General features: G+C 39.4%; 1 protein-coding gene across 1 annotated transcript in view; it reads right to left on the reverse strand.

Annotated features, from left to right (window-relative positions):
• LOC137170664 (ras-specific guanine nucleotide-releasing factor RalGPS1-like) overlaps nucleotides 1-21,034 on the reverse strand; it is a 126,365-nt gene extending 105,331 nt beyond the window's left edge. The window contains exons 1-2 of the mRNA XM_067574184.1: nucleotides 20,670-21,034; nucleotides 2,060-2,197 (exon numbers count right to left, since the gene is read on the reverse strand). Coding sequence (XP_067430285.1) covers nucleotides 2,060-2,116 — 57 coding nt within the window. The 5' untranslated portion in view covers nucleotides 2,117-2,197; nucleotides 20,670-21,034. The remainder of the gene's footprint in view (nucleotides 1-2,059; nucleotides 2,198-20,669) is intronic.
• Between the last annotated feature and the right edge of the window lie 210 nt (nucleotides 21,035-21,244).

Consider the following 21,244-nt stretch of genomic DNA (forward strand, 5'->3'; position numbering starts at 1 on the left):
TATCATGAAATATTATTTTATACTGCTGTTTTTTTATTTGTTTTTTTAAAAGAAAAACTGTTTATTGCAGAAATATGATTGGCTGTCTGCTCACTCACACAAAGCCAAACACATAACTAACTCTGTCCTGTAGACAAAGGTTGTAAAATATTCTAGACACTTTTGAAAAAGTAAAAAAGAAAAAATCTAATTTTAATTTCACAATTTCATATCATCTGCTGCTGTGTCTATATTGATTCATACAATTATAATTAATGAGTCTTATTTATATAATTATTATTGAACAGCCTCACCAGTGTTGGGGATAAGAAATGTTGACTGATCACCAGCACAGATTGTTACATATTTTGTGTAGAAACTGATATCTAGGTTAAAGGGTGATTCAGTCTGACCAGTTGTTTTCCAAATAGCTAAATAGCTAATAGCTAATTAAGACTAGAATTTTGTAAAATGAGCAGATCTGCAACAAATCAATATTAACATTATGGAGTTATTGATTATTTTTGCAATTATTTCTTCTATCTATTAACAAAATAGAGAAAAACGCTGCACACCAGAGAAAAAAAGCAAATCCTGACATTTAAGTAGCTGGAAACAGAATGTTGGACACTTTGCTTGAAAAATGACTTAAATCATTTCTGTCGATTAGAGTTCTAGAGACTGATAATCTCAACTATACCAATGACAACATGTTATAATCATATCTTCAAAATACAATTCCACTGAAATTTAGAAAACAATATATCAGCACTAATACTGAACTATAGCTAACTATCAGTCAGAGAGTCACAAAAACATCATTCAAATCAGCCCCTTGGGATGAAACCAGGGCTGCAATTAATCCATTCATCTGCTGATTATTTTCTCAATTCACTGATTATTTATGTCAGAAAATAGTGAAAATTACAGTTTCCCAGATTGCAGGGTGTTGTCTTTAAATGTCATTGTTTTTTGTCCAAACACCAGTAATGAAACTCAAAGTTATTTAGTTTACTATTGTAGAAGACTAAACATGAAGATGCAGCCGCCATTTTTGGCCATTTTGGCATGAAAAATGACTTTATATTACTGGCCGCCACCTTTGTTTAAAATTCCGATATGTGACGTTGACGGAACAAAAAAGGCAGCGCACACCAGCTGGAGTTATTTGGTAGTTCATCTTCAAAAAATGCAGCAGTTGCAAGCACTGTTTGGTTTAATGACTAAATAATTACCTTTGCGAGACAAACTTGAAATATATTGAGAACTTTTTATACCGTCACTCAGAGACTAATGTTAACTGATCGGAGCAGTGAACTCCAGCAGTAACAAACGAGACCAGCTGACCAACACACACTTCAGCATCAAACAACCTAAACCAACTCTGAGGTGAAGAAAATAACTTATGATCAGTCTGTTTCACCTCAGAAACCCTCGCTCAATGTCTTAGACAGTGATGTTTTTCCCCACAGCTTATGGACAGTTTTGTCTGTCAAATTGTGATTTTTTTTCCACTTAAGCACGCAACACTCAAAGGTTTGTGACTGCGCACACAAACTGTATGCCGCACCACGCACATTCTCCAGCCTCTACCACCTTTGTCTCAAAAAATCCTGGGAAAAACCTGTAATTCACTGTGTTCCTTTGGAAAGCATATGAGGCATATTGCTATCCAGCTTCAGTTTATTGAACAGCTTGGAAAAAACAGCTTTTTACTCTGTTCTGTTACTGTCATCACGGAGGAAAAAGTAGGTGACTGCACTGCAGTCAGAACAGGAACAGTACCATGTCATGGTTGGCTCCTGTTGTAATCACTAATGTTGGTGATTTCTGCTGTACAGTCACATAATGTTGCTCCTGCAATGCTGGCTCGGTCTACCTTTGGCTATCATAAAGACTAATGTTAGGCAAAAAGGAGAAAATGTTAGTAACATCAGCTGCTCGTGAAAAACTGCAAATCACAGTGACTATGAAAGCTTTACAGCATGCAGTTTGGTCCAAGAGGAGGGAATATTCATTAGAGTATGTAACAATAAAATACTGTATCATATCAATGAACAGAAGAAGAGCGTGTTGTTACCTCTGAGGTGACTGAGTTGATGCTGGTGCCATCCGAGAGCCCATTCCTGCGATACATGCTCACAGAGGGACTGGTGGGATGCACAGGTCAGGGCGACAGAGGCCTTTAGCTGGGTGCCACACATAACCTCTCATCCACCTGCAGACAGAGCAAACAAGTCTTTAACCTCTTCAACCCTGATCTGTTTTTCTGTACATTTTTCCTTTATTAGCTTTACAGTTACAAATACATGTGTTTTTTACTCCAAGATGCTGTGTTTTTTTTTTTTTTTTGTCTGCAGTCTCAGACAAAATCTCAACCCAACCGGTCAAAGCAGATGGCCGCCCACCAAGAGCCGGGTTCTGCTTGAGGTTTCTACCCGTTAAAGGGGAGTTTTTCCTTACCACTGTCGCCAAGTGCTGCTCATGGGGGAATTGTTGGGTCTCTGTATATTAAAGAGTACGGTCTCGACCTGCTCTATGTGAAAAGTGCCTTGAGATGACTTCTGTTGTGATATGGCGCTATATAAATAAAAATTGATTGATTGATTGCTTGATTGCAGTATTACCTCAATTTTAATCTCATATGCACAAAATTCAGCTTGACTAATACCTTTGGAAACATTGACTAGAATTTAAATTCATGTTCTGTAATTTTGAGCAATGAACAAAAGGATGAAAAGACCAAAGAGAAGCTGTTTAAGTTCAAATGTGGGTAGATAGTGCAAGTTTACATAGTCAGACACACACACACACACACACACTCACACACACACACACACATATGCAAGCATACATCTATGATATCTCCCTGACTTTTCCTGAAGTTTAACACCAACATTGACCACAACAGGCTGATACTAAGCCTTGTGCTGAACTGTGACCAGGCTCTGGTAATATTCCAATGTTATTGTATATCAACATCTTTTGGTAGAATCATATTGTGATGATATAATCAGATAGCGTCTGATCTGATACGCAACAGTTTATTGTGTTGAATGACGTTGAATGTGTGATATTGCATATATGAGCCATATTGAGATATATATCTGGATTCTGGGATATTTTGAGCCTCTTTCTCATATACCTCATATTTCCTAACTATAACCTCGCAACACTTTCAGTTGAATAAATCTGCAATGAAACCCTACTAGGGACACCAAATTTTTTACAAGCTGCTGCTGTCCCCAGCAAGTCCACAGTACAAACTGATGACAAATCCAGCCATACTGCAATGAAGACATCATTTCATGGTTTTATCCTGCATTGCTTTTTATTATTTTTAAACAGCTAACAGGAGAGAGAAAATAAAGGGAGACAGAGATGTTGTCCTCAGCTTGATGGAGATATCAGGGTTAATAGTCAGCACTACAGCTGCAACAGTTAGTCAATTAATTGATTCGTTGCCAACTATCAAATTAATCAAATTCAGTAATCGATTAATTATTTTTAGTCATTTTTTTAAAGAAGAACATTTCCAAATCCTCTGATTCCAGCTACTTAAATGTGAATATTTTCTGGTTTCTTCAGTCCTCTATGATAATAAAGATCAGAATCTTTGTGTTGTGGACTGTTCTTTGGCACAAAACAAGACATTTGAGGACGTCACATTGGGTTACGGAAAAGAGGGATTGACATTTCCCACCAATTTCTGTCAACAACAGATTAATCGATATTGAAAACAATAGTTGTTGTACGAATTGCAGCTCTAGTCAGCACCTTCGCCCCTGGGCCACCGGGTCACCTCTGACTATGCATTCTAACAGAGATAAGAGTCCGACTTTTTCAACCATACAAGAGCTGCATGTGAAAAGCAAGGCCACAAAATGAAAACAAGGCTCTCACATATTCCTAAAAGTTTCTAGTCCCAGCAGTGAAGACAAAAAGAGAAATCCACCCACATTTAATCAAAATGTTTGCTGAAACTATGGTTTGTGAGTAGCTGAAGAATGAGAAGAGGCAAATCTGAGAAACTAACATGAATATAGGAAAGTATGTGACTTTTTTTTTCCTAATAATGAAAATCTGATTACATACACTGGTCCACATTTTTTTTTTCTGCAAGGTCTGCACACCAGTTTAACTAAGATACTCTGAAGCAGAGAGCTAATAAAACCTACCACAAGAAGACATACATGCAAGCAGACAGAGTAAAGGACCTAGAAATAATAGACAGATGATAATATCAGCAGTACCAGCAGACTGGCTGTCTGCAGTACTAAGATGCCCTCTAATGTGAAACTGAAATTCTGCATTTGTGTAAGAGCACTACCGAGAAATGCAGATGCACTGCACTGAAGATCAGTTTACTAGTAACAGAGAGTACAACAACTCAGCTCTATAACTTCTTCAGTGGCTCTGAGGGAGTTTGTCAAGTATGAGATAATAACCCTGATAGATGGACATGGTGTCATGGCAGGGTCAGAGTTATCTCAGCTCGGGCTTGGAGACCAAGTAACAACAACAAACAACAACAAAACAAAACGCCTGTGTTACAAACTGAGGACGTGGCCATTTAATTTGCGCTTTTGGTATTTTTTGTGGCCAGGCTTGCCGGGTGCACCGGTGACGCACTTGGATAGAGAGGAACAGAAAAAAAACACATTATAGGTGGGCGTGTTGGAGGCTGTGACCATCACAGGACTTTCTCCGATATGATGCACTGACAGTTTGAATCCTGTGGAGAGTTTTCCTCTGAGGAGACGTATTATTGGCTGGGTCACTGAATTTCAAATATTAATACAGCAGCTCAAATTTACCACCAAGAGCAGATGATGTCTCTTTAATAAAACTGAATTCACTTCTTTGGACATGTTGATGAACCAGTAATCACCATGCTTAATAGCGATTTTACTTGGCATCACAATGATCTATACATTAACCATCCACAGTTAAATAACACTGTAGTGCCATACATAAAATAAAAGTAGAATTTACCATGTGGTTTAGAATTTTGCATGTTTTTATAATAAAATTTAATAATAATAATTATAAAATTATTATTATTATTAAAGTTTAAATCCATTAAAAAATAACTGCTGACATTTCGGGAAGGAGGAAGTTAATATCTAATAACGTGTTAGTGTTCCCTGAACAGTAACACACGCATGTGGCCATCAGATGGCAGTATACACCAGTATTAATCCTCCAGCCACAGCAGGAGACCCTCACTGTGTCCAGCTCTATACAGCTTATAGTGTGTTCACACTGGTAGGAGAAGAGTGTCAGTACACTCAAGCAATCACTATACATACTAAAAACACTTGTTGATGGACACAATGTCCCACAATGCAGTGCACAAAAGAAATGACAGAGCCACTACTGTATTCATTCCTGTCAATACACAAATGGTAAAGAATGCTGATTTCTTATATACAGCGCCAACTGCAAAAAACAGTGTAGTATAAGTTAATAAGTATAAGTATAAGTATAGGTTATAAGTTAAGATAAGTTTTGCATTACTAGAAATGGAAAAAAGGTGAGCTGAGTATTGAGACAGTGATGCTGAAATGCATGAATCTCTGAGCAGTTCTTGCTACATACAATTAGCTACGCAGAAACAGCTTCAGACACACATGTTCCCTCCTCTACATGGCAGACACACTGCCAAATACACAAACTGAAGATATATGTGTCGGAATGATGAGCAGGTTGTGCTGTATGTGAGAGACTAAAAGAAAAAAAAGAGTGAAAGAAAGAGTGAGGAGAGATCAGCCAACCCAGCACTACAGTATAATCTGTTCATTCATCTATCTGTCAAACAATATGCCTCTCTTGTGTAGTGAGAGAACTACACAACACAACTCAGAAATTCATTAACAGACCTTGAAAAAAGAAAACACACATGCTGTCAGGTACAGTTCCTTCCACCGTACAGCACTCTTACATTACTAACATGCCCATCTCTGCTTACACTGTCCATAATTAAGCCCCCCCTCACTGAACAAACACCTTTGTAGAGGAGTCCCTGAGAGCTTTGCAAAAAGGGGTCACAGCTTAATTATCTCTGTAGCAGCATGGTAATCAAATTTTAAGGAGGCGTCATGTGTGGCAGGGGATGGGAGGAGGGGATAGAAAGAGTCTATGAGGGCTAACAGCAACGGTTGCTATAGCAGCTATATTACATTACAACTCCTCTTTTCTATCTGTGGACACCAACTACAAACCTATTCCAGCAAAGAAAAAAATATATATTTCAACTTCAACTATTTTAAAACATATTTAAATATCAGTTTACTCATCTCAAGCAGTAACAAAAAAAACTGATGATGTCATCCGGGTTATCTCTTACAGAGCTTGACCAAAATTAGGGACTAAAAGTCAGGATATGTTGTCCTTTGCTGATTTGCTGTACCTACATGTCAGGACTACAGAGACTATGGACATACCATGTGGAGGCTGATTTCTCCTACAAGTTTCTGATGCCAGTGCAGATTCTTGAGTGAAGACTGAATGAAGCAAGTTGAAAAAAAGGTTAATATCTCCTAATTTACAGGAGCATGCAGCTAACAAAACCATCTTCACCATAGGGGTTGATGAAAAAAGATTCACATTAGTATCACAACAACACTGAATCAATTCACAAATGACAAAATTCTACCACTTAAATAACACCAGCTAATGATCTTACAATGGCAGAACAAAACAACAAAACACACAACTCTTTTTTCTGTCTTACTCCATTACACACACAGAAACAGAAAACATTGAAACAGTGATGTTAGTCACTTTATGACACTTTGATTCCATTGCTCTCTGGCAGAAAACTGGAGGATGCTTCCACATTAATGCAGTTCACTTTTTTACTCTCACACTTTTCTCTGCTTTTTCCTGTTTGCCAGACAGTGACCCTCATCAACACCTGTCAGTTATGTGTTATTTTACAGTTCAGTGGATTAAGGACATGAGTCAATGGTTTGGCACACAGTGCACTCCAGTAAGTCTAAAAATGGAGCCTCCCTTTCTATTTTTTTCCCCCAATCAAGAATTAGTTTTGAATCAAATCATGAGATTCCCTAAGATACCTTTACTCCACTACTCTACTGCCACTCTATTACAATGAATGAAAGAACATAAATATGGCAACTGCACGCATAGTCTCATATTCAGTAATGAGAGAAGACTGACTTTTCTATCGACACTCTGCTGTATATCACCAAGTGAATGAAAGAATGTAAACACAGTTACACACAATACATCTGTCCAGTGTTGAGGTGGCCATATCAACAATCAACATATGAAGTCCAACTTGTAAGAACAAGGGATGTATTTGGTCAGACCGGTAGTAGTGAGTGTGTCTTTGTGGAGGTAGGTGTGTCTGTGTGTCATCGGGGTGGTGTGGTAGTAAATGAGGTCATCTTCTGCACCTGTTTGTCATTCAGTTTTGTTTGTAACAGAGTGGGTGAGTAGGGGCCGACAATTTCTGTTGACTACTATCGCTATATTGTTGTCCTCTTTATAACATCTATGCAGAGCATGTGAGTCGTCAAAGTGGGTTTTTTTTTATCATCGGGTCAAATAAACACCCTTAAAAGCAGCTACAGACTAGACTCATGCTTCTTGCTTGGACACAGCATGTCGGACAGATCTTCCTACATTAATCCTCTCAGCAGCCAATGGTTACATTTTTTGATGTTCGATGGTCGCAGCTACACAATTATAAATCAAACCCTACACCACTGGTAACCACAACAAGACTATTGTTATCCCCATGTGTCAACCATAAATCCAGCTTTGGTTGAACTTCACGGTAGGCATCATAATTTTGACTTCATTTTCTTTTTTGTCTTGCTGGTGAGTATAGTCTTTATATTTTCCTGTGTTGTTATACATATACATATGCATCATGTGTTATGAGATTGTTTTGAGATTTGAGTAGGCATTCAGACAAGGTTGTAGAGTTGACGTTGTTCCGCTTGTTTTGAAGGCCCCGCTGCCTCACTTGTGTGGTAAGCTAGCTGCTGAGTCCTCAGATTTGTTGTTGCAGCTGCTTTTTACAAAATTGGAAAAACAGCTTTATCTTCATTGGTAGTTTTGCCATCTACAGTGTAGCCCCCAAAATACTTCCACACACTGCTTCTCAGATGCTTTGTTGTCATGATTATCTAATCAGCACGGCTTTGCTCACCACTGTCCTTCTCCGTTTTTATTTATTAGCTTAGTTTACTGATAGGTCAAAGAGCAATAGGTCAAGCTGATAATGAATTTTAAGGACGTCCTCTGCTGGATCACAAGGCAAAATATTTCAAACGGTCTGTTGCACTTATAGCCTGTAAACTTTTGATTCGTACAGGTTATTACAGTTTGAATATTTAATTTTTACCCACTTTTGAGCAAAGTTCGAATTTCAAATAAAACACAACAGCCCTATTATGGCATCATTTTAAGTCACAATAATGAGATACTAAGTAACAATGATGGCATTTTATATCAGAAATACATTTTATATCATAAAATCATAAAAGTAATAATAATCTTTTTAATAAATCAAATTCAAATTCAAAATGAAAACTTTTCATTACATTAATGTCCTGACAGGAAGAAGCTGAGAGGTTGATACTCAAATCATCAAACTTAGGTATGTTTAGATAATCGTGCAGAATACTAGTTGGTATGAGTTTCATCAGCATCTAAACATGTAACCATGTCTACAAATTGGCTCTTAAATGAGAAAAATGATTTCAATGCAAACAGTGCCTCTGCGTTTAGAGCTAAGATTTGTTTTGGTCTACAAAGTCAGGACACACAACTTAATTAGACTAGTCTTGATAAGACTAATTAGCTTTGATTTTCAATTCTGTTCAGCTCCTCTGAAGTCAGTGGGTCAGTACAACTGTTGACAATCATTCCTGAGGTATACTGTTCCACTAGGCTGAACTTCAGGCTCTTGGTAGTCATCCCTCACATACTGTTGATGAGGATGACTCATGTATTTATTGCTGTACTCTTATCATGTTGAGATAAGATCAGTGTCAAGAAGGGCTTGGTTGAAAACTATCTCATACCCGGATCTTCAGCTTTCAGATCAGCTCTTGCCAGCTCCATTTATAACTGGGTTGTGCTCTCTATTGGCTCACTCTTGGAATGTAAAGAGGAACTGATCAATAGAACTGTCTGCTTCCATTTTGGATTTAACTTATTTTTTCCCCACACATTCTTCATCCTTGTCAAAACCTGCCACCTACATTACCCACAGTGCAACTTGATCACAGACAGTTGGATTTTCTGTTAACATTATAATTTTTGTAACATTTGGTTTCAAGTTATTTTTCCTTTTGAAGGTGTGCTGACCCAGACAAAGTTTACTCAAGCCTGATTAAAGGCTTAAAGGCTGATTAAAGGAAAGTTTATTCGGCACTCAACAAGATCACAAAGACTCAACAAAGCCTGAACTCAATCACAGCCCACGTCACCCAGAAGACGGAGACACATAAATCAGCATAAAACAGCAGGTGCCCTGACTCCTTGCAACAAAGGTTTTCTTTTTCCAATGCAGTATAACTGTTTCAGTTAGTTTCCACTGAGGCACAACTAAACTGATTCAATAATAGTTTCCATTGTAGCACAACTAAACTCTGTCGGTAATAGTTATGACCGATGAGCCATTGTTTGGTATTTACATTTTTCAAAATAAAAGACCAAAATGTTATTTTCTTTCTTTTTTTTTCCTGCTGTGCCGAAATCGTACCGAACCGTGACTCGAAAACCAACGTGAATGCCAAATCGTGAATTTTGTGTATTGTTACACCCCTAATAGAAATGCTTTAAAATAATCACACACCAGAGAAATTTGTCAAATTTCTAAGTTTGTAACTTGCATGTCCATCATACAGTTCCATCACAGATTCCTTTCATTGGATATCTAGTAAGGAAACAGTAAACCTGTTGTACACAAGTCTACGGAAATGGTGAAGTCCTTGTCTGTCCCAGTCACAACAAATGTGTTGATCCTGCTTGGAGCTGGAAGTGTAGCTCACAGCAGAACTGGATAAGTGGTGCCTGACACATGGAAAAGTGAACAACAGATGGTGCTTCCCCCGGGCAGATCACTTTCCTTTGAATGCCATGGTGACAATGTCTTTTTTCAAATTTTGTCAGAATGACAAGAACATATTGTAGAACCCTCTGAGGGTCCATGTAACTCCTCTTAGTTTAATTTTCCAATTTAGAAATGAAAATAGAGAAAGACTAAATTGAGTTCTGAACATTCAGATTTTACCCCTCAGATCAGGGATTTTCCAAGTCTCTCCTCAGACAAAATTGAGACAACTGCATCTTTCCAACACCCCCCCTCCCAATCTACTGTCACACCCCGGGCCAGTTTCAAGCTGTCTTTATGTCCACTGGTTTTCAACACAGGGCAAATATGTTTATATGAATGGACAGAGGGGAGTGCCAGTGTTCCGGGAATATAAGATTCTGAGCATTTGTGATTTCATAAAAATACTGATGGTGCAACAGGTAAAAGTTCATATTAATAAGCTGGATATGTTTTTTTGTCACAGAAACTTGGCTAAGAACAGATATTATTCCATTAATAGAAGCCACACCTCCTGATTATGCACGTCAGCCCAGGCTTTCACGGTGGGTCACGGTGGTGGTGTTGCTGTAATCTATAGGAATATTTTACCTTGCTCTACTGCTTCCTTTGGCATTTTCTTTACTTTTGAATTTCTAGGTTTTGTATTAAATGGTAAATTACCTGTGTTGTGTGTTACAGTCTATAGGCCACCAAATCAGAACAAAGCCTTTCTTAGTGAATTTTCTGAGCTCCTATCTGTTGTCATGTAAAGATATAACAGGCTTTTAATTTTAGGTGATTTTAATACTACTCCTGTCCTTTGGCCTTTCGCTTAGCAATTTTGTTCTACGTGATATTTGTGTGTCTGATCACAAGGTTATTTTATTTGACATGATCTTCCTATATCCATACCGTTACTGCCTGCCCCAACACGCTCTTGTATAATCGAGTACCACAGCCAGCCTGTTTACCAGTGCCTATATATTGCCAATTCCACAGTCCATTATTGAATCCTCGTCTACCCATTTAGAGCTGGAGTGAGGGACTTTTGTCTCCCCCTTCCCTTCTGGTAGTGAGAGTTAAGGGGGGTGCTAGGCTGTGATTGCCTGACACAGGTATGCAGCCTAGGCTGTGATTGCCTGACACAGGCACGCAGCACACTCTCATGTGCATCCCGAATGACAGGCATACAGAAAGGGCACTGGCCCACCAGGATTTGTCCCAGTATACCCAATGGCCAGTACACCACTGGCCTTACTGTTGCGGCTGTAAAACAGTGGATAAATTGTTTTGAGAGTCACACAACCTCCACATCCTTTAGAATTTTCTGTATTTCTGCATATATATGACCTAAATGTGATCAGATATTTACACAAGTCCTAAAACTAGATAAAGTGAACCCAATTAAACAAATGAGACAAAAAAAACAAACATTTTTTTTCATCTTTTTCATTTATTTATTGAGGAAAATTATCCAATCTTACATATTTGTTGGAGGCAAAAGTATGTGAACCCTTGCTTTCAGTAACTGGTGTGACCCCCTTTTGCAGCAATAACTTCAACCAAATGTTTCCAGTAACTGTTTGCCAGCCCTGCACATCAGCTTGGAAGAATTTTAGCCCATTCGTCCTTACAGAACAGTCTCAACTCAGGGATGTTGGTGGGCTTCTTTGCATGAACTGCCTGCTTCAGGTCCTTCCACAGCATTTCTTTAGGATTAAGGTCAGGACTTTGACTCGGTCATTCCAAAACATTATCTTTCTTCTGCTTTAACCATTCTTTGGTAGAACGACTTGAGCGTTTAGTGTCGTTGTCTTACTGCATGACCCACTTTCTGTTGAGCTTCAGTTCACAGACAGATACCTTGACATTTTCATGTAGAATTGGCTGATACAACTCAGAACTCATAGCCCCATCAATGATTGCAAGCTGTCCTGGTTCAGAGGCAGCAAAGCAGCCAAAACCATGATACTACCACCCCCATGTTTCACAGATGGGATAAGGGTCTTATGCTAGAATCCAGTGTTTGCTCATTGTCAAACATAACGCTTCTCATTCAAGCCAAAAAGTTAAATTTTGGTCTCATCCATTCACAGAACATTGTTCCAATCGCCTTCTGGCTTATCCACATGGTCTTGAGCGAGTGTGGCTTTTTTCCTTGCAACTCTGCCATGCACACCATTGATGTTCAATGTTCTCCTGATGGTGGACTCATTAACATCGACTATAGCCACTGCAAGAGAGACCTTTAGTTTCCTAGACATTACCCTGGGGTCCCTTGTGGCCTCCCGGACTATTACACGCCTGCTCTTGATGTGATTTTTGTTGTTTGACCACCCCTGGGGAGGGTAACAATGGTGTTGGATGTCTTCAATTTGTACATGATCTGCCAAATTCTTCAGAAAAGGTCTTGTAACCCTTTCCAGCTTGGTGAGCATCAACAATTCTTCTTCTAAGATCCTCGGAAATATCCTTTGTTTGAGCCATGACACACTTCCACAAACCTGTGTTGTGAAGCTCAGACTTTGATAGTGAAGACCCAGATTTCTCTTCTTTAAATAAGGCAGAGCCTCCCAGACTCACACTTGATTGCCATCCCATTGATTGAAACACCCGACTCTAATTTCCTCTTCAAATGAACTGATAATCCTGGGGGTTCACATACTTTTGCCACATATAAATATGTAACATTGGATCATTTTCCTCAATAAATAAATGAACAAGGTTTTTGTCTCATTTGTTTAACTGATGTCTCTATGTAGTTTTAGGACTTGAATGGAAATCTGATCACGTTTTAGGTCATATTAATGCACAAATAGAGCAAATTCTAAAGGGTTCACAAACTTTCAAGTAGCACTGACTGTACTGGATACTGAGCCATGAGGAAAGCAAAAGAACTGTCAAAGGACCTGCGAGAAAAGGGAGTTGAACTTTATAAATCAGGAAAGGGATATAAAAAGATATCCAAAGATTTGAAAATGCCAATCAGTAGTGTTCAAGCTCTGATAAAGAAGTGGAAAATGAAGGGTTCTGTTGATACCAAGCCATGGTCAGGTAGACCGACAAAGATTTCAGCTACAATTGTCAGGAAAATTGTTCAGGTTGAAAAACCCACATGCAACTTCAGCTGAAAGTTGGATGTGGCTGTTTCAAAATGCACAATAAGGAGGTACTTGAACAAAAATGGGCCACATGGTCAAGTTGCCAGTAAAAAGCTGTTACTGTGCCAACACCACAAAACAGCCCACTTACAATATGCCAAACAGTACCTACACAAGCCTCAAAACTTCTGGAACAAAGTTATTTGGAGTGATGAGACCAAAAATGAACTTTATGGTCACAACTATAGACATTATGAATGGTGCACATCTTACAGATTCTGCCAGGGTATGTAGACTGATGAGTACAACTGTATATACACATACACACACACAAACACACATACATATGAATATTCAAATACTGATTTTAACGTTCGAATACCATGGCAACAAACAAAGCTTCAAAGCTTCAAGTACAGCCCTAGTTTCATGCATCTGGCCCCTGCTGTTTATATGTTGTGAACTATATCTATAATGACTGATCGTCTTATCCTGGTTTTCAGAATGAGAAACCTGGTTATTCACATTCCTGTTTATATGATTCTAACACTATCCAGGTTTCTGATCATGTCAGCTCTCTGATGCCACCTATTATTTCATCCGCCTGCTTTGGTGGAAAATGACACTTCAGCCATACTTACATGCCGCTGATGACTGGCCTCTGATGTGGATTCCCAGTAAGAATCACTGTTTGATGTGGATAACATCCAATCTGCTAATAATAACAGTGCTGAAGCTCATACTGATTGCAGGTACTGGATCAAGTCAACAAGTCAAAGGTAATGAAATTCTTTGAGCAAATTCATTGTCTCCTGAGGAAGACCACATTTCCTTCTAGTGCCACCCTCAGGACAAATAGGATAAACCCATTTGGTTGGTATGTGCCCCAGCAAGCCAACCAACAAAATAACATAACACAAAAAAAGATACATTATACAGTACAATACTCAAGCCTGTGTCTCTGTGAGGCAGGATACACTACAGAATAATCTGACCATCTGCAGAGTGGGAGTGAGTGAGGGTGGCCATCATGTGTGGGGAAGGTCCACACGGCTTCAAGGACAGCTGACCTTCAGCAATCTGATTTAAAGAGGTGTTACTGAGAACACATGAGGAAAAACACATCACTCTCACTCACTGCTGTCTGTATATTGATCACTTCCTGTGGGTAGAAGAATAAACATGCACGCCACCAGAAGCTCATCTGACCCATCAGAGACAATTTACATCCTCACAACAGTAGGGGATGAGAGGGGCCGCTCTCTGGATTTTAACATGCAGGAGATTCCAGAAATAGATAGTCTAGTGAAGTCTTCATTTCACTGTCTCGATATGTACAACATAGAAAAAACTACAGTTTATGATATGACTCCTATTAAATTGTTTTTTGTGGGCTGGTAGTCTGGGTGGGAATCACAGTAGGGTTGTAACTAACGATTAATCTTCAGATTATTTTCTAAATTCATTGTTTGATTTATAAAACCTCCACGGTGAGATCTTCAGATGTTCTGTCTGGCCAACAGTCAAAAACCCAAAGAGGACTAAAAAATCTAGCAAATATACACATTTCAGAAGCTGGAACTCATGAATTTTTGCATTTCTGCTTAAAAAAACGATTATCACAGTTGTTGACAATCAATTTTCTATTGATCAACTTATCATTCCAGTTCTAAATCACACGTTAACTCATTATACAACATGTCACACTGTCCCATATAAGAACAGTATTGTAATACAAGCCTGTGAAAACACATTCTATTGAAAAACTTCCATCTATAATACGTGACAATAACTGTAAACACGAAACTAGTTGAAAATATTCATCTTGAGTGAAAAATTTGCAGGATCATGGGGCTTTGCAGAGTGTTGTGTGGGGAGGACCAGACGGAGTCAACAGACAGCTGCTAAGCGCTGGGGAGCTCTGGAGGAGAGAGTCACACTGAATTCTGCTCTGATCTGGAGCAGTTTACTGGCGGGAGGAGAGCTCAGAGTTTATTCATTAAACTTTTGGGATTAAAAAGTGGATTTATCGTCATTCTCACTTCTCAAACTGTCTGCAGCAGCGAGCCATAGAGGTGCCAAACTCCACTGTCAGGTGTTAATGTAATTAGTCTCTCTTCATCCAAGTTGATGGCTGACTGGAGGGGAAATGTACTTTACATCATGAACATACAGAGAGGAGAGGGGAAAAAGAAGAGAGATTGGAGGGAAATAACAGAAAGAACCGGAGTCTCTGGTGTATGCTGAGTTCAGTCAGAGGTTGAACTGAACTGAACGCAAACACACACACACACACACGCAGTCAGTGCCTGCTGTTGCTCGCTAGCTTACGGCTAATGTACAGTAATGTATTCTGGCTGTTTGGGGAGAATAAACACAAATGATCCCCTGGTCAAACTCGCGCAGGTAATGTGAGGGGGAAATTTGCTTTGTGTTTGGTGTGAACACACCATAATAACTGCGATCATGTTTTCAGTTTCTGGAAAGTAGTTCTGTGTAAGGCAGACGCAACCTCTTGACTTTGTGCTACACTGTACATTGTAATGAACTTCAGTACAAAGCCAGAAGGTTGTAATTTGTAGCTATGGAATATTATATCATTCAAAAAGGTGTGTTTGAAAACAGGGTTTTGTATCTGTTAGTTAAAGTTATTTTTGCAAACTCGTACATTTATGTTTATACCTGTAACTTTAGTTTTGTTAACTTGTACATTTATATTTGTAACTATCCTGTTCTGCAAGCTTGCATATACATACTTGCAGGTGTCATGACCTGTGAGGCAAAAATACTTATGTGTGTGTGAGTGTGTGAGTGCACTGCGTGTTCCAGTTTTGTACACTTTTTTTCGTAAGAAAGAGGAGCAGGACGTTCAACTTTTAACCAATCAGCTTCGTTGGAGCTGCTACAGCGAATCCAATTGGTCTATCATGTGACAGCAAGCTACTAGTTGAGAGATCCCAAATGGACCAAATACTTAACACTGATGTCCTCTCAGGACCTGGTAAATGATTTCTTCAAAATCTACTGTATTAAAATCAGTACAAATCCCATAATGAAGGACATAAAAGGTAGTCAGAATTTTAGATTATATTGGGATCTCAATAATGTTAGCATATTGTTAGCATTAGCTTACTATTTTGCTGTAAACTAACTAAAGCTTAATTTATAGCTGCCTTAATGCAGCATAACCTATAGCTATATTTACTTAAAAAAGTTGCAATATAAAACATTCAATCCCACTAGATGTCACACTAGAGCAAAACAAATGCGCATGTTGTTTACGTTGTTTACGCATACTAAAAACATTTGATTCAAACGAGGTAGCAAATGAGAACAGTGTTAACGAACGATTAATAGAATTAGGTTTAACAAGGTCTAAAGATTAGGTGTTGACCAATTATCGGCCTGGTCGATTATCAGATCTGATATTCAGCATTTTTACAGTTGTTGGAATCGTTATTTTTTTATGCAACTGCAGATCAAATTAATTATTTTATAAAGTCTCTGATTCCAGCTTCTGTAATGTGAATATTTTCTGATTTCTTTAGTCCTCCTTGACAGTAAACTGAATGTCTTTGAGTTGTGGATTGTCGGTCGAGACAAAACAAGACATGTGAGGATGTCACCTTGGGCTTTGAGAAACAGTGATCGAGAAAATAATCGACAGATTAATCGATAATGAAAAGAATCATTAGTTGCAGCCCTAATTAATACATTTACTTAACTGAACTGAAATTAATCAAATAACCACACACCAAACTCCATGTTCCTCTGCATGGTTTTCATGCTGGTCTTATCTCATACTTGCACCCTCAAAAAACCTCTGCAGTTAAGTTATTGCAGCTGGCTCTCTGCTTGCCTCTCAAACTTTCAAACCAGGCTGTCTGCTACTAGGGATGAGAATCGAGAACCGGTTCCAGTTGAGAACCGGTTACAAATTGTCCAGTCTGACGGAATCGTATAACTCCAAGCTTATCAATTCCTCTTATTGATGCCCAGACATGTGATGTTGAAGGCGGAACTCAACTGCAAGGGCAGTGCAGCCTCCAGACTATCTACAGCGCGCGCACACTAGAGTTATTTTCAGCTATCTTGTAATTCATCTTCAAAAAAGGCAGCTGCAAGCATTTTTGATTTCAGGACTCAATAATTACCTTTGCAAGATGAAGTTTATTGTGAACTTTCTTCACCGTCACTCAAAAACTAATGTTAGTGGAGCAGCAATCAGCAGTAACAAACAAGACCGGCTGACCAACACACACTGCAGCATTAAACAACTATAACCAACTCTGAGGTGAGAAAAAGAAAAGAGAATAGAAAATAAGAAGAAAATCACCTCAAAAACCCTGCGCCTGTTCAGCGTCTTGGACAGCGATGGCTTTCCCTGAGCGGAGAGACTGCTCTCCACTGCTGGAGACACGATGTTAACACAGAGGAGCACTCCTCCTCCTGCTCATTTTGTTATTCTCATACAGACAGGAGACTGTACGATGCTTTCAAATGAATTAATCCATTAATTAATGTAGTTAACCTTTAGTTGTGGATCATTTATCTCATCTACCAGTTATGTTTCATATATTCATCAGGATGCAAGGTCATTGATAAACAGTGGAGCCTACTTTTCCACACAGAATCAAGGATCAATAAAAAGTCGGACAAATGAACAGAATCAATAATGGCATTAGTATCAATAAAATCTTAACAATTCCCATCCTTATCTGTGACCAGGCCGTCTGCAAGTGACTCCTTATTGTGGACTGGCTCAATGGTCTGTGGTAACCCCGACCTAATCACTTGTTCTTCCAATCTCTTAAAACCCTGAAAAACACTCAGCAACCAGTCAGCCAACAAATGTTTAGAGACAAGAAGAGTGCAGAGGTAGGTGAAAGAAAACAGCAACACATGTACTTTGCATTGGCGCCACAATAACACGGTAAAAGTTTGAAAAGTCCAGTCTGAAGAATTCAGTGACATCTAACAGAACAGACTTGGCAAAAATGGAATATAATATTCATAAGTATGTTTTAATTAGTGTATAATCACCTGAAAATAAGAATTGTTCTGTTTTCTTAACCCTTGAATGAGCCCTTTATATCTACATAAGGAGCGGGTCCTCTTCCACGGAACTCACCATCTTGCACCACCACGTTTCTACAGTAGCCCAGAACGGACAAACCAAACACTGGCTCTGATAAGGGCCTTTCACATTTTCCATGAGTTTCACAGCCACTGTAGGTTCTTCTGCAGGCTTGGAAGGGGAGGGGGGTGAGGGAAGGGCTATTCAGTTGGTTGCAATCTACAACCTCACCTCTAGATGCCACTAAATCCTACACACTGGTTCTTAAACAAAAACAGTGCACACACAGCTGCAGAGGTGACTGCGTGCATGACACAGTAACCAAGCTTAACCCTTAAGCAGAATAAAGGTATAGTTCCAACAAAGCTAACAGAGTGCAGAGCTAAATACTGAGTGAAAACACCTGCATGAGTGTATTAGACATTATGTGTGTAGAATCAACGTACATAACACACTGTCCCTACACGTACCTCATTTTCCTCACACTGACCTTGCATGATGGGTTTAGATGAAACCACAAAACCTGATAAAAGGTTGGTTTGGGGCTTTCAGAGGGGAGCATTCTATAGGTTTGCCTTGGGAAGCAGAAAGTATTTACAATTTTGTTGGACCTGGACGTCAAAGATGAACATGTGTTCTGCACACTGATTACTTGAAAATTCAAAAATAAACCATCAGCATCACCACTAAATTATTTTTTCTCTTGTGCTCATACATGCAGCCATTTTCAAGAAAAAAAAATGATGCAGGCTCACCATTTATGTCATGTCACATGGTTCTGGTGGGTTTAATTGAGGTGGGGTGTTAAGTTATGCTTTTACAGCACAAGGAGTAATGCACGCATCAGTATCCATGGTGACGGCTGCTTCCTGCTTCTAGTGGGAAACAGACATTGTGTCCCACAGTGTATGTGTTTATTTATACCTTCCCCATTTTAAATGAGCGTCTCCCCACAGCTGCTGCACAGGGACGCTGTAGTGAGGGACAGGTTCGGGACAGGCTTTGTGTGTTGTCATGTTGTTTACATCAGCATGGAGGTAAAATAGCTGACATGGCAGCCTCTAGATTCACTTCTGCAGAGGAATTTAATGAGAAAAGAATATCAGACATGTTCATGGGATTTTAGAATAAAAGGATAAATTCAAAAAGCAATCAATCTACAATCCCGACTGTGTTGCAGTGATCAGCTGAAAGGTTAGCCTGTGTTGTCATTTCATTCTCATGTCACTACTCAGTCTGACATCATGTCTATGTTAGCCAAAAATGAAGGACACACAGACTCAGATACATCACTCACAACCAATCAATAGTGATGTGACTGACATGTTTCTCTCATCTCCAACAGTTCAAGTCATTTAACACAGTAAAATGTGAAACATTCTCAGGCTCTGGCTTCTAATGCTGAGGATTTGCTGCTTTTCTCTGTTTGATATGATTGTAAACATAGTACTAAAATGAATATCTTTAAGTTTTGGACTGAAGGCCGGACAATACAAGCAATTTCCAGACATCACCTCAGGCTCTGGGAAATTGTGAGGGACGTTCTTCACTATTTTCAGACATTTTAAAGATTTTTACCAAAGTGCAGAGATAGGAAGCATGGGCAGATATATTAGGGTGGTATGCATCTTAACCAGCCGGCATTTTATAGGCTAAATGTCTAGTTGTTTAATATTTTTAAAGACAGATGAATCCATACTGAAAATAAATATAAGTTACAGTAAAGAATTTAGTATCATATCAAACCAAGGAGGAAGTGAAGTAGGGTTAGTCCATTACTTACATTAGTAATAATACAGGAGCTCACAGAGCATTTCTAATTCTTTATTTAGACTACCATTCTTAAAAGGGGCAAATAACCTATTTTACTATGTTGTATTTTCTGGGTTGATATAATAATATTCACATTGTGTAAATTGTTTTTGAATCAATTGGTTTATGTCATGTACTGTGAAGGACTTCAGTAGAGCATGTTCATCATGTCACTAATTGGATCGTGTAGGATGCCTTGTAATATTGAGGAACACTATATGGCATTTAGAGTTGTATTACACATTATATATGTGGTACAACGCGGGGGGCTGGAGGGTCATTTTCTGCTTACAGCCCAATAAATGCTGAAGCCGGCCCTGCACGATACACAAACATGTTTTGACAGCTGAGATTCACGTCAAGTGTCGCAGATACACACACAAACACACTTACACACACATACACGCACACGCACGCGCAGTCATGTCCATGAATCACCGTGTCTCTGTCCGCATTCAGGCTCCTGTCACGACAGCAGCTCGGTATGACACGGCGTTAACAGCCCGTATGAATCCCCGCAGCACAGCCAGGCCTGCTGCTGTGTGCCCGCGCTGCACAGCGGCTGCTCAGCCTCATCTGCCCGCTAACAGTGAAGGCTTGCTGACGCCTCTGACGTGCCTACCTTTCCTCCAGGCAGAGTCCCGCGCTGCTGCTGCTGCTGCTGCTGCTGCTGTTTTAAGATACACGACAATATGAGTCCACATTAAAATGAGTCCAGCCGCGGTGGTTGATTAAACCCGAGCGGTGTTTTCTCAGTAGTGTCCACGGGGGTTACTCCTCCTTTGAGCCGAACATGACGCCAAGGTCGTAACGTTTGGTCCGCAGGATACACAGACCGTGCGGGATACATTAGACGAAATCATACAAACATGGCAGTGACGTGCCAAATCATCCCTACACCAAAAAAGAATTGAAAATGAATAAATACCGACAGCAGGAAGTGACAGGTAGACGCACTTATCTTGATAGTCAGGTGTATTGCCTAATCATCCGCTCTGCTCTGGAGAAAGCTCCCGCCTCTAATCACAATAGGCCAATCACAGCGCGGCTTGAGCCAGCGTCCTTCAGACGCAGGTGCATATATGATAACTTCAAGAACTGTCTGTAAGCTCGTACATCACAGTTTCCCCCTGGTGCATTCCTGAAATTTCTGAACCTGAAATTTTAGAGCAGACATCTAATCTTTTATAAACGCTA

Source organism: Thunnus thynnus, chromosome 19, assembly GCF_963924715.1.
Source record: "Thunnus thynnus chromosome 19, fThuThy2.1, whole genome shotgun sequence".
NCBI lineage: Eukaryota > Metazoa > Chordata > Actinopteri > Scombriformes > Scombridae > Thunnus > Thunnus thynnus.